At 40.9% G+C, this 14,638-nt stretch overlaps 1 protein-coding gene across 20 annotated transcripts in view; it reads left to right on the top strand.

Annotated features, from left to right (window-relative positions):
• The window catches only part of STK39 (serine/threonine kinase 39), a 320,679-nt gene that overhangs the window by 66,473 nt on the left and 239,568 nt on the right, over window positions 1-14,638 (top strand). For 19 of the 20 annotated variants that reach the window (XR_015147123.1, XM_086355955.1, XM_086356077.1 and 16 more), the window contains one exon: window positions 234-346. Coding sequence is in view for 19 of the 20 variants with exons in the window: in XM_086355955.1 (XP_086212081.1) it covers window positions 234-346 (113 nt within the window). In the remaining variant the exon portion in view is untranslated. Of the gene's footprint in view, window positions 1-233; window positions 347-8,608; window positions 12,865-14,638 lie in introns of those variants that run through there. The other variant, XM_086356108.1, reaches the window with a different exon arrangement.

Below are 14,638 nucleotides of genomic sequence, written 5' to 3'. Positions count from 1 at the left end.
TGGATTGTTAAGCCTCTGGAGTGTAGATACTGTCTTTGTATCCTCTAGAAAAATCCAGATTTTCCTTTATCTCATCCAGATAATTATTTTCGAACTTAAGAAACTCTTTAAAAGGATGTCAGATGGTAATGGGTTGAATACCCAAGTTACAGAAACTTAAAAAAAAAAAAATTTATGTGGGTAATCTGACAGTGTGCCATTTGACAGCTGACGTTGTTTTCATTTCCTTTCAGGCAGTGGCGCTACAGCTGTGGTTCAGGCTGCTCTATGCAAACCCAGGCAAGAACGTGTAGCAATAAAGCGGATCAACTTGGAAAAATGCCAGACCAGCATGGATGAACTATTAGTAAGTCAAAGTGAATGGGATATTGCTGGTTGCTTTTCTTATCTTATGTAGAGATGGGCCGGAGAAGCAGGAGAGGAGAGAGCAGAGGCCACTTGATGTTTTCTCCCATTTGGACACATGTATTTCTTGGAAAGCAGCCCACCTGGCTTTTTCCTCCTTATGACTGTGTTGTGTAATATACAGCTTACTTTGCTTTGACAAATAGAATTTTACTCAGTCCTCATAATCCCCAGGTGGGGATGGTCTCAGTGTTGACACTGCTTTATGAAATGAGGGAATAGACTCAGATGACCTAAGGTCATGTTATACTGAATTGGATGACGAGCTTCTGGCCCTCCGTCTCGAGTCGTACACAAAGAGGAATTACTCCCTAAACAATTTGCTGGCCCTTCTGGCTTTCATAAATCACAAAATCTCCTATAAATTTCAGTTATTCAAAAATACCACAGGGTAGCTTGCATTCCTATTGGCGAATGAGAAGAGTTTTTTTTTTTTTTTTTGGTACAGGCCAACTTGTACTTCTTCTCAGTAAAGTATGTTACATAAATAACTGGAGCTTGTCAGTGTGGCTGTGACTATAGTAGCACTGGTTGGTTGGAGGATCATTTGCTTTGGATTTAGCTGACTCATTATTAAATGAACAGCTTGGCAAATGGTTATTAGTTGCCCGGCAAACTGTGAAGGGTTTGAGAGTTTAATCTCATAAATATAGTTGTCATTCCACCTGCCAATTTTCTTTTTTTTTCCTTTTGGTCATTTGTTTGAGGATAATGGAAAACTGCAGTGGAGGAGTTGACTGATTGGTTATCCCACCACTAATCCCAGGACAAATATTAGTCCAATAGCTCCATACAAGCTACAAAGTATAATGACAGTTGGCTCCAAATGAAGAGGCCTTTTGTCATAGTCTACATTGGGAATGGAATGTCATTAACAAGAGCCTTTTGTCTTTACTCAGAATATAGCTTTTATTTCAGGCATAATTACAGTACACTATAGTATAAATTAAGTACAAGGATAAAGCTGTACTTTTCCAGATCGGTTTGGTCTTACATTTTAAATCAGGCTCCATAAAGCATAGTTTTCGCTGGGATTGAAACAACAGATTGCTGGCTAAAAGTTCAATTAAAGGAAGGGGGCTTCCACAATTTAATTAAAAAAAAATTTTTTTTTTTTTTGCATACATTTAGCACTTTTACCCTCCTCAGAATTTCAGCTCTGCTCTGCTCTTACTGAAATTATTACTGCATACTTCTGTTGCATGCTATCACGGTGACCAATAAAACTGTCTTTGTCATCTGACCAGTTTTCAAGGTCACTTTCTGGCATGGAAAAAGCTTTAAACAAACTGGAGAGAGCTGTGTCCTGCCTTTGCCACTAATTTTTTTTTTTAGTCAAATTACCTAACAGCTCTGCACCATGTAAAGAGAATTGAATCACAAAATCTCTAAGATCCCATTGTTTATTGCCATTGTTCAGCTACTAAGTCATGTCTGACTCTTTGTGACTCCATGAACTGCAGCACACCAGGCTTCCCTGTCCTTCACCATCTCCCAGAGTTTGCTCAAGCTTGTGTGCATTGAGTCGGTGATGCCATCTAACCGTCTCATCCTCTGTCATTCCCTTCTCTTCCCCTCAATCTTTCCCAGCATCAGGGTCTTTTCCAGGATCCCATTAGGAGTCTCAAATTCTGTGGCTATACTAGGTACATAATAATTTTTTAAAGATCTACGCCCTGTTTGGAAATATTACTCTTGAATTTGCCTATGGCAGTTGTATTGGATTATGGTGTTCTGTTGGAGGTCTCACAGTCATCTTTTTGCCACCAGCAGAATATTTAGACAGAATATGTACAAGGCTTGTATGTACTTGTATCTGATAGTTCTGGAACCAGCCTTCAGGGCTGATGCTGTGGTCTCTGGTTTCTAACAAGCCCTCTAACAAACCCTCTTTTGGGTTGCCCAAAAGAAGGCAGTGGCAACCCACTCCAGTACTCTTGCCTGGAAAATCCCATGGACGGAGGAGCCTGGTAGGCTGCAGTCCACGGGGTCACAAAGAGTCAGACATGACTGAGTGACTTCACTTTCACTTTTCACTTTCATGCATTGGAGAAGGAAATGGCAACCCACTCCAGTGTTCTTGCCTGGAGAATCCCAGGGACGGGGGAGCCTGGTGGGCTGCCGTCTACGGGGTCGCACAGAGTCGGACATGACTGAAGCGACTTAGCAGCAGCAGCAGTTGCCCAAAGTCTCCATGTTTTCCCGCTGCTGACTTTTTATCAACAGTCGGCTGCCAGTGATGACACCTAGGTAAGGGTTCTCCTGGAGGCACCAGGACTACTGGCGTTCCAGGCCCTTTCCTCTATTACCTGGGACCAGGAGCCATATCAGTGTCATTTGGAGTGACTCAGAATTTAGCCAGAGCTGTCAGTGTAAGGACTAGAGCTTTTCTAGCTTAGTGCTTGGCTACATTAACCTGAAGTTTTAAGATTTACAAGTTTGCTTGTTAGCAGTTAATTTTTTCTTTCGTTTTCTACCTGCTCCCATGCCCATGTTGTGTTAATGGAATTTAGCATAATTATCTATTTTTCACTTTAAAGGATGTTTGATTTGTTGCTCTAATCTTTCCTTAATTTTGAGTCTTTGGCCTTTTGATGTCTTGATATTTCTAGGGATGGAGGGAACGGCTATGGTTCTGTAGGACACACAGCTCCCAGGTTCTCTGCGAGCAAAAAGAAATAGAACTGACAGTGTAGGCTCCTGCTGTTGCCAGGCTTTTGTGGTGGCCGAGCTCTCGGCACATGACTCGTGCGGAGCAAAGTTGCCGTAATCCTTTCAATGTCTAATCCTGCTGCTGCTCGCGCTTTTATTATCTCTGTGGGTTCACATTTTGGCAGTGTCTGGACATCCGCTATCCTAATAATCCTTTAATTCTGTGAGTGTGTGTGTATTATATACAGGTCAGTGCTCGGCGTCATTTCACAAACTGTGTCATGTGTTAACTGGAAACCATTGTTCTTTAAAGAAACAACGGCCACTGGAATCCTTATCTTGTGGGAGTGTTATGTCATGGAAGTCACAATTACCAGCTATTTGCTGGCTACTGGAACAGCTGCCTCCCTTGCTGAAGCTCTGTCAACCTCCCATGCCTGCTGTCTGCCCTGCCCCTACCCACCAGCCCTGACTCCCATAGTAAGCTGGATTTATCCTCACAGGTTGACTGTGATGGCAGAGAATGGTTTGGACAACTGGCCCTGGACTTTGCTTCTTTATGTGATGGAGGCGCTCTGTAGATTTTTGTATGGTTGTGAAGTTTATTCACGGTTTGACTGAAGATTTAAGTGGTCATGATTTCCTTTTTTTTTTTTTTTTAATTTATTTTTAAAGTAAATGGAAGTATTGTAGTAAAGTATTGAAGTATTATAGTAAAATTATTTTTAAAGTCATATTGAAGTATTATGATTTCTGGGCTTCCCTGGTGGCTCAGCTGGTAAAGAATCCACCTGCAATGCGGGAGACCTGGGTTCCATCCCGGGTTGGGAAGATCCCCTGGAGAAAGGAACAGCTACCCACTCCAGTATTCTGGCCTGGAGAATTCCATGAACTGTATAGTCCATGGGGTCACCAAGAGTTGGACATGACTGAGCGACTTTCATTTTTTATTATGATTTCTAAAGCAAAGTGATCTTTAGTATCACTTCTGAGAGTGAAGGGAGGAAAAGAAATGTTCAATGAGATCACTGGTGCTAAATAATTGGTAATTTAAGTAAAAATTATGCTCTTCAAATGAGTACTGTGATATCCTCAGAGATTCTAATTATTTGGTAAATACCTGAGTTTCTACGAGCTTCCCAGGTGGCACTAGTGGTAAAGAACTTGCCTGCCAATGCAGAAGAGACACTGGTTCAATCCCTGATTTGGGAAGATTCTCTGGAGAAGGGCATGGCAACCCACTCCAGTACTCTTGCCTGGAGAATCCCATGGACAGAGGAGCCTGGCGGGTTACAGTCCATAGCATTGCACAGTTGGACGCAACTGAAGCAACTTAGCACACACACACACACATGAGTTTCTACATTGTGCTTAGGCCCACAAAAAGGATGAGTTTTGGGGGTATACGTGGGAGGACAAAGGTATGTGCTCACTAAAAATTCATTTTGACAAAAATTAGATTAGAGCACCCTTAAATGTTTTCCTTGGCATGAATAGCATTTAACCTTCTCAATCTAAACTAATTTTCTATGCATTCTTATGAATTTTCATTTGTGTTTTTGGCTTTGGTCTTTAACTACATCCTGATCTCTCTGGGTATGATGGTCTTGGTTGTTAATTTTCCAGGAGCTTAGGAGTGTTACTGGTCTGTTCTATATTCTTAACCATCCCAACCTGGATAATGCTGAGATTTGTTATCCCACATTTGTTGTTAACTCCATATTTGTTAATCCCACTCCAGTATAAATGACTAATTATAATTAGTGTAACACCCTCTGGGAGATAGTTACAGTTTTAGAGCAGAGCTTGTTAACTCCATAGTTAGGAGAACCTTACTAGATGCTGGGCCCTGGACTAGGTGGTGGGAAAACAAAAGAGAGTCTTCTTTTTTGTGGAGCCCGGGACTAGCCAATGAGTCTCTTCATATTTGCATTGGGTTGGTGAGATGTTTGAGTGAGGAATATCTTTCTGCACTTTTCCTTCTTCTTGTCTAGAAACAGTTTATCAGATTGATAGGCAGATTCTCTAATGTGTACCCCACTGAGGAAGTTTTCGCTTTCCAGTAGGAATTTAAAGTTTCCTAAGTGGGTCTGACCCACAGTCATGCAGACTAGTATATTCTGGTTAAGGATGGCCTTGGGGTTTTCTTGAAGAAACTTGGTTCTTCAGTTTGTGGTCAACCTCAGAGGTCAGGGATGCTACTCGAGGGCACTCTTGGCTTCCCTTAAAACTCATTACATAAGTGAAGCATTAATCTGCTTGAGTCTTTTTCAGTCTCTGTCACCAGATGACAATTCCATAGATGTGACACGGCCCTTTCTTTTATTTACCCTAAATCCTACATTTTTTAGCCTCTGGAACACACTCTTTAGTTTTACCCAAGGATTGATGAATGTTTTGGTTCATCACCTTGTTTGACATTTTGATCCTTAGACTTTAATCAATCATATCTTTCTCAACTTTTTTCCTCTAGACTAGAATTCTCGTATTTTCAGTCTGTCCTTGGTACTGAGTCACAGAAAAGTCAGTACCATTTTCTCATTCTTTCATATACATCACATCTTACAGTTTAATTCTTAGGGGCAGGAGTGCCTTAGGTGTAGGAAAAATCATGGCCCTGGAATTGGGCAAAATGCTTATTTCGTCTTTTTTTAAAGAAATGTATGTGTTTATTTTAGTTTTTCGGCCGTTCCAGGTCTTAGTTGTGGCATGGTGAACTTTTTGTTACAGCGGGTGGGATCTAGTTACCTGCCCAGGAATCAAACCCAGGCCCCCTGCACTGGCAGTGCAGAGTCTTAGTCATTGGACCCCTAGGGAAGCCCCCAAAGTGCTTATTTCTTAAAAATAAAAGAAGGAAAAAATGTCTAGTTAACTGATTATATTATACAAAACTGATTATATTACACATTTTCCAGAAATCTATGGGGATGGCAAAAGTGAAGTATAAAAAAAGAGAGACACAACTGAAGTTGTATTCAAACTGGGAATATTTTCACCATTTTGTCCTACTCTGAAAATACATATATGTTCTGGGTCTCTTTGTTACCAAACACATAAGTCCAGAAATCTGAGTGGCCTTGTAATGTTAATTTCTCCTTATTTTTCTTTTTCTTTTTTTAAAAGGATGTTAAAACATTTAGGCAAGCCGTTTCTAACAAGTGCATAAGAATCAGTCAGTTCACTCGCTCAGTCGTGTCCGACTCTTTGTAACCCCAAGAATTGGAGCATGCCAGGCCTCCCTGTCCATCACCAACTCCCGGAATTCACCCAAACTTGTGTGTCGAGTCGGTGATGCCATCCAGCCATCTCATCCTCTGTCGTCCCCTTTTTCTCCTGCCCCCAATCCCTCCCAGCATCAGGGTCTTTTCCAATGAGTCAACCCTTCGCATGAGGTGGCCAAAGTATTGGAGTTTTAGCCTCAGCATCAGTCCTTCCAATGAACACCCAGGACTGGTCTGCTTTAGAATGGACTGGTTGGATCTCCTTGCAGTCCAAGGGACTCTCAAGAGTCTTCTCCAACACCACAGTTCAAAAGCATCAATTCTTCAGTGCTCAGCTTTCTTCAAAGTCCAACTCTCACATCCATACATGACTGCTGGAAAAACCATAGCCTTGACTAGACGGACCTTTGTTGGCCAAGTTATATCTCTGGTTTTTAATATGCTATCTAGGTTGGTCATAACTTTCCTTCCAAGGAGTAAGCGTCTTTTAATTTCACGCCTGCAGTCACCATCTGCAGTACAGTGAATACTTCAGTGTAAATTCAATTAGGATATTTAATTAGCTGAATCAGCTACGATAAAACTTTAAAATTGTTTCCAAAGTGAAATTTTCTCTAGCCAAATCATACATATTCCTAAGCAAATGTAACTTTAGAGCTGTAAAAATAAATTACTTTTGCGTATATGATAGTCTCCAATTCCTTGTAAATGGTATGTCTTCAGTTTATCCAAAAATTTCCCATTTCTGGTCCTGCCCTCAGTTGGACTATATTTGAGTAAAGCACGGACACAAATCATATGAAAATAATTACAAAGTCAAATGGGCAAGGGGCACATGACAGTATAAAATTTGATATTCGAGACTGAAATCCTCAGAACAGTACTATTCAGCAATGTGGGCTTGTATTTTAATGCTATTCTCTTGATATAAAAGATTTTACAAGAAACAGACAAATGCAATTTGTTACCACATATGTCAAGGGATGTGCTGGGATATGAATCATTTATTTACTAATTAGAAAGTTCTTCAGTTCAAAAAGAATGAAAAATACTTTCACTGATACAATAGACAAAACACACACATGCACATTATAGCTTCCAGTTTTTTAAGCTGATGTCCTCAATCCAGTATAATGTATAATTTTTGTCTATAATAAAAAGACTTGCAAAAATATTTTGTAATTGTGTTAACAGTTATAGAGATTAAGTTAAAATGCACCAGAAGAAATTTTTTCTTAATTTTTAAAAATCTCAATTTACAAAAACAAAACTCTTCTGACAAGAGAAACTGCTTAGAGGTCCCCAAATACTATAATTAAACATTAAAAGAATGAGAGAAACCTATGTCAGGTAATAGGAGATAACTATTCTACTAAATGAACATTAGGCAAAATAAATATCTAGCTTTATTCTCCAAAATAAGCTACAAATCATAGCTAATTCATTCCTCTAGAGAGGAAGGCAGTTGTGGAAAGAAGGAGGGAGCCTGTGCAGGGCAGGGTTGGCGGGGAAGGTGGAGTGGAAGTATGGAAGGAAATGCAGATCAAGAGAAGCGAAATAATCAATAAAATCACACTAGAGCAGAAAGCAAAATGAGACCAAGGCTTCATTCTGAGGAAAGTGAGCCCATGTTACTTAAACATACTGTCAGTGAGAGCAAAATACCTTTATAAAGATGATACAAGGAGAGAAGGGCAAATGCCAGAATTTTTCTAGTTCAAGACTGAGAAATTTTTTCATTATGTACACAGGAGAAACAGATGGCGCTCTGTGTACCCAAACCTACGAATTTACAGTGGATTTTTATTGTTACACCACAATACTGGAGTGATTTGACACTACCCCAAATTGTAAAGCACAATTTGCTAGTAATTAGTGTTTCTATTTAAATGATCTTAAAAGGGGATTTCATTTAAAAAATTAATTTTTAAATTCATAGAATCATAGAACTTTTGGTGGTGGAAATACATTTTTGCCATCGAGTATACTTTCTTACTGAACAGTTGAGGAGGCTGAGGGCCAGAAGTGGAAGTGATTCATCCCAAGTCCAGTTCCCAGGTGGAGAACGCAGGCCATCTGACCCAGGAAGCAACCAGCCCTCTGTCACAAGTTTCAGTATTCCTCACTGGTGCAGTTGTTTTTTGAAATGATTTTGCTCACATCTGTCACCCACCACAAACTAAAATATTTTAATAATCATGACATTATTTTCATGGTGGGAGTTGGTGATGGACAGGGAGGCCTGGCATGCTGCAGTTCATGGGGTCGCAAAGAGTCGGACGCAACTGAACTGAACTGATGTTATCATCTTATTTTGGTTATTTCCACAGTTAATTAAGCTGCCTCTGAAAGAGAAGGACTCGGAAACACTGAAGGAGAAGGCTGGAGAGAGATTGGTGGGGTTTCTGCTACTATTCCCTGGCAAAACCCCAGACTGTAGTTGTACCCAGGGTAGGCCACACAAAACAAAAAGATATGTTTCACCTACCATTCTCGTCATTTGGTGATGAAGCCAAATGTAGCCGTGGTGTTGAAAGCTGGCCTCGAGGTTTCCAGCAGCATAAATTGGCCAAAAGGAAAGAGTCTCTGTGTTTCTGTTTTTAATGAAGTCTTCGACTTTACTTTCCCCAGTAGTCCCAGTCATGGACCATTAAAGGCTCAAACAGCGGTTGTTGATAGCTCAGCCTGGTTTGGATTCCTGATGGCCAGCTTTAGAGCTTTCAGAACCCATGAGGCGTCCTTGTTACTGTTTGCTGAAGAACTTTTTCAGTCAGCTCTGAAAGAAAATGGCTCTTCCCCATTGAGTTTGCCTGTGTGATTTCAATGTCACTCCTTCTTTGCTTTCTTTCCTTGTTAACTATTTCAGCAACTTCTTCATTTTTAAGCAAAATTCTGTAGTTTTTTTTTTTTTTTTTAAGACCAGTTTTTGCAGAAGGCTCATTGTCATGATGTCATAACCAAGCACAGAGGCCCAGAGATGGAAGTTGTGTTCTGTGGGAAGGAGCTATTTACCCGTTGTGATTTCTCTGCTGATCTCCTGGGGTTTTCCAGACCTCCACCTCCTCTGACACTTGACCTTTTACAACTGCTCTTTTTAGTTTACGCCCCTGGTGGCTCAGACAGTTAAGCGTCTGTCTACAATGCGGGAGACCTGGGTTCGATCCCTGGGTCGGGAAGATCCCCTGGAGAAGGAAATGGCAATCTACCCCATTTCTGTTGCCTGGAAAATCCCATGGACAGAGGAGCCTGGTAGGCTACAGTCCATGGGGTTGCAAAGAGTCGAACACGACTGAGTGACTTCACTTTCACTTTCCACAGACATGATTAAGGCTGTCACAAAATGTGATTCCTTTTCCTAAATCTTGCATGTGTTTTTCCCTGACTTCAAAATACCCAGACCTTCCCATTTCTAATCTTGTCTTCAGTTTGACTGTACTTGGATAAATAAGTACTAAATCATAGAAAAATAAAACTAACTGGCGAGGCACACTGGTTGATATATTCATAAATAGTACAGGTCAGAATATTTGACTTAACTCTTCCTTGAGTGGGTTTTTCTTCCCATTGGTACTCTCGTTCTAAAAGAGGTAGGAGTTTGCTGTATGTGTGCCATTTGATTTTTTGTAATTAAAAATAACATTTTTCATGATTGAAAGTGACAGTCCAAAAAAATGTATTGCTTTTAGAACTTTGTCAATCTTTTCCTTCCATTTCTTGGCTGACATTTGAAATCATTGAAGTTCATGGGTTTTTTTTTCTTGTTTTAAAAAAAAAATTCAGCTACTTACAGTATTGGGTTATTTGTGAATATGGATGAGATTACCCTTCATAATGATGATGATGTTATGGCAGTGCAAGCTGAATGATGACTTTTTGAAGAGTGTTTTCAATTAACCCGGTTACCCTCATATCATTAAGGCGGCGGTCCAACCTTTTTTGGCACTAGGGACCTCTTTTGTGGAAGACAGTTTTTCCATGGACTGGGGAGGTGGGGGGAAGATGGTTTCAGGATGATTCAAGTTCATTACATTTATTGTGCCCTTTATTTCTATTATTATTACATTGGCTCCACCTTAGATATCAGGCATTAGGACACAGAGGTAGGGGACCCCTGATAAAGAATTATTTACATGCTTAGAGGGGCGTTGTTAACATTTTAAAGATATATTTGGTTATCTCTCACATTTGGAAATATACGTTTTATTTGCTGCTATTCATGAATCACATCCCTGGAGGAGGAAATGGCAACCCACTCCAGTATTCTTGCCTGGGGAATCCCATGGACAGAGGAACCTGGTGGGCTGCATCTGCATGGGGTTGCAAAGAGTCGGACACTCCTGAAGTGACTTAGCACATGGGTCATATATTTATTTTTAAGATGAAATTCCAGTGTGGAAATGGTGCTTTGCCACAAATGGAAAATGTAGGAGGTTGATGTTCTCTCAGCATTCTGTTGAAAGAATTGGTGCATGTCAGTGCTTAGCTGAAAAGCAGTGCTTCGCAAACTTGGCTGCACATTAGAATCACCTGGGAGCTTTTGAAAATTTTCATTCCCAGGCTGGGTCCTAAACCAATTTATATCAGTGTCTCTGGGTCTGAGATCCAGGTGTTGGTATTTTTTAAAGGTCCCGAGGCGATTCCACTGTGCATCCAAGGTTGAGAACAACTGCTTTAGAATAAAGTTAGAAATAGCACCTCCTCAGATTTAACTGCATATGATGTTGGAACTTTTCACTTCTCTTCTTTTCACAGCTATTTGTAAGGCCTCCTCAGACAGCCATTTTGCTTTTTTGCATTTCTTTTCCATGGGGATGGTCTTGATCCCTGTCTCCTGTACAATGTCACGAACCTCTGTCCATAGTTCATCAGGCACTCTATCTATCAGATCTAGTCCCTTAAATATATTTTCACTTCCACTGAATATTCATAAGGGATTTGATTTAGGTCATACCTGAATGGTCTAGTGGTTTTCCCTACTTTCTTCAATTTAAGTCTGAATTTGGCAATAAGGAGCTCATGATCTGAGTCACAGTCAGCTCCTGGTCTTGTTTTTGCTGACTATATAGAGCTTCTCCATCTTTGGCTGCAAGAATATAATCAATCTGATTTCAGTGTTGACCATCTGGTGATGTCCATGTGTAGAGTCTTCTCTTGTGTTGTTGGAAAGGGAGTTTGCTATGATCAGTGCGTTCTCTTGGCAAAACTCTATTAGCCTTTGCCCTGCTTCATGCAAAGGAGAAAAGGAAAGATATAAGCATCTGAATGCAGAATTCCAAAGAATAGCAAGGAGAAATAAGAAAGCCTTCCTCAGCGATCATGCAAAGAAATAGAGGAAAACAACAGAATGGGAAAGACTAGAGATCTCTTCAAGAAAATTAGAGATACCAAGGGAACATTTCATGCAAAGATGGGCTCAATAAAGGACAGAAATGGTATGGACCTAACAGAAGCAGAAGATATTAAGAAGAGGTGGCAAGAATACACAGAGGAACTGTACAAAAAAGATCTTCACAACCAAGATAATCATGATGGTGTGATCACTGACCTAGAGCCAGACATCCTGGAATGTGAAGTCAAGTGGGCCTTAGAAAGCATCACTATGAACAAAGCTAGTGGAGGTGATGGAATTCCAGTTGAGCTATTTCAAATCCTGAAAGATGATGCTGTGAAAGTGCTGCGCTTAATATGCCAGCAAATTTGGAAAACTCAGCAGTGGCCACAGGACTGGAAAAAGAAAGACAATGCCAAAGAATGCTCAAACTACCGTACAATTGCACTTATCTCACACGCTAGTAAATTAATGCTCAAAATTCTCCAAGCTAGGCTTCAGCAATACGTGAACCGTGAACTTCGAGATGTTCAAGCTGGTTTTAGGGAAGGCAGAGGAACCACAGATCAAATTGCCAACATCCGCTGGATCATGGAAAAAGGAAGAGAGTTCCAGAAAAACATCTACTGCTTTATTGATTACACCAAAGCCTTTGACTGTGTGGATCACAATAAACTGTGGAAAACTCTGAAAAAGATGGGAATACCAGACCACCTGACCTGCCTCTTGAGAAACCTATATGCAGGTCAGGAAGCAACAGTTAGAACTGGACATGGAACAACAGACTGGTTCCAAATAGGAAAAGGAGTACGTCAAGGCTGTATATTGTCACCCTGCTTGTTTAACTTCTATGCAGAGTACATCATGAGAGACACTGGGCTGGAAGAAGCACAAGTTGGACTCAAGATTGCCGGGAGAAATATCAATAACCTCAGATATGCAGATGACACCACCCTTATGGCAGAAAGTGAAGAGGAACTAAAAAGCCTCTTGATGAAAGTGAAAGAGGAGAATGAAAAAGTTGGCTTACAGCTCAACATTCAGAAAACGAAGATCATGGCATCTGGTCCCATCACTTCATGGGAAATATATGGGGAAACAGTGGAAACAGTGTCAAACTTCATTTTTTAGGCTCCAAAATCACTGCAGATGGTGATTGCAGCCATGAAATTAAAAGATGCTTACTCCTTGGAAGGAAAGTTATGACCAACCTAGATAGCATATTCAAAAGCAGAGATATAACTTTGGCAACAAAGGTCCGTCTAGTCAAGACTATGGTTTTTCCAGTGGTCATGTATGGATGTGAGAGTTGGACTGTGAAGCAAGCTGAGTGCCGAAGAATTGATGCTTTTGAACTGTGGTGTTGGAGAAGACTCTTGAGAGTCCCTTGGACTGCAAGGAGGTCCAACCAGTCCATTCTGAAGGAGATCAGTCCTGGGTGTTCATTGGAAGGAATGATGCTAAAGCTGAAACTCCAGTACTTTGGCCACCTCATGCGAAGAGTTGACTCATTGGAAAAGACTCTGATGCTGGGAGGGCTTGGGGGCAGGAGGAGAAGGGGACGACAGAGGATGAGATGGCTGGATGGCATCAATGACGCTATGGACATGAGTTTGGGTGAACTCTGGGAGATGGTGATGGACAGGGAGGCCTGGCGTACTGCTATTCATGGGGTCGCAAAGAGTCAGACATGACTGAGTAACTGAACTGATGTTGGAACTTGGGTGGATTTGATTTCTCAGCTAAGGCTGAATAGAATATTTTGCTACCAACATCAGATACAGAAGAATTTATTTAAGATTTAGCTAAGGTGTGAAATTATGCTAATTTGGTTAAGTATAGTTTAATATTTTGAATTCAGGATCCATTTAAAGCATTTTCTTTCATAAAAGAAATTTCTTTCTTTTTAGTGCTTTGTAAATCATATTGTCTTCAGGATGAAAGAAGCGTGGCTTTACGTTTTCCCTAATTCTTAGTCCTTCGGACTCTTTTTTGTTTCTCTTTGTTCTGAAAGCTTTGCATAAGTATATGTTTAGACATCTTATTCCAAAAGCTTTTGAGGCAGTATTCCAAGATACATGAAATATGATAAGGTGGTATTAATATAAATTAAACTCAGAGTGTAGTAATAAGGGAAAACACAGGTGAGGATGATGTAGAGTTAGGAATGAAGTGAAGAATTCATGGCCCAGTTAGCTGACCACGTGTCACAGGACACTTCTTGAGCCAGCAGCGCACAGAGCACATTTGTTAGGAGATCTTTCTTTGGGAAAGGTGTGTGCTGCTGCCAAGGTCTGTCTCTGTGCCTGAGACTTAGTTGGGAACTTGGGACCTTTGAGATTAGTGATCAGTGTGGGGATGCTCGTTTGGGAAGAACTGAGACGTCGAGAGGGTGACTGCAACATTCATGTTAGATGCTTGACCTTCTGCAAGGAGTTGTGTAGATCTCATTTTGCTTATTTCACAACAGTCCTATGTAGATGGTATTTTTTTAAAGCATCTTAAAAAAACATGGAGTATAATTGCTTTACAATATTGTGTTAGTTTCTGCTGTACAATGGAGTGAATCAGCTACATGTATACATATATCCCCTCCCTCTTGGACCTCCCTTCCCCCCAACCAATTCCACCCCTCTAAGTCATCACAGAGCACTGAGCTGAGCTTCCTGTGCTTTATAGCGGGTTTCCAATGGCATCATCAAGCTCATTTTACAGAAAAGGATACTGAGTCTCAAAGAGACTGGGTGACCTGTCCAGGTAACCAGTCTGTGGTCCATGGCAAAGCCAAGCTTCCAAGCCAGCTGTGACTTAGCATGCGGCCCTTCTTCAGTGGCTCCTGCTGGCTTACATCCCTGTTAATCACGCTTCCTGCTTATTCTCAGTAACAGTAATAGGAGACAAAAATTTTGGGGGGAAGTAGGACAAAGTCCATATAGCAGTATTAGAAAATCGCTCTGCTGCTGCTAAGTCACTTCAGTCGTGTCCGACTCTGTGCGACCCCATAGACGGCAGCCCACCAGGCTGCCCCGTC

Source organism: Bos grunniens, chromosome 2, assembly GCF_055505025.1.
Source record: "Bos grunniens cultivar Pamir isolate PY7600 chromosome 2, Bosgru_T2T1.0, whole genome shotgun sequence".
Taxonomy (NCBI): domain Eukaryota; kingdom Metazoa; phylum Chordata; class Mammalia; order Artiodactyla; family Bovidae; genus Bos; species Bos grunniens.
Note: the sequence above shows the minus strand (reverse complement) of the source record. Positions and strands in the feature narration are given on the sequence as shown.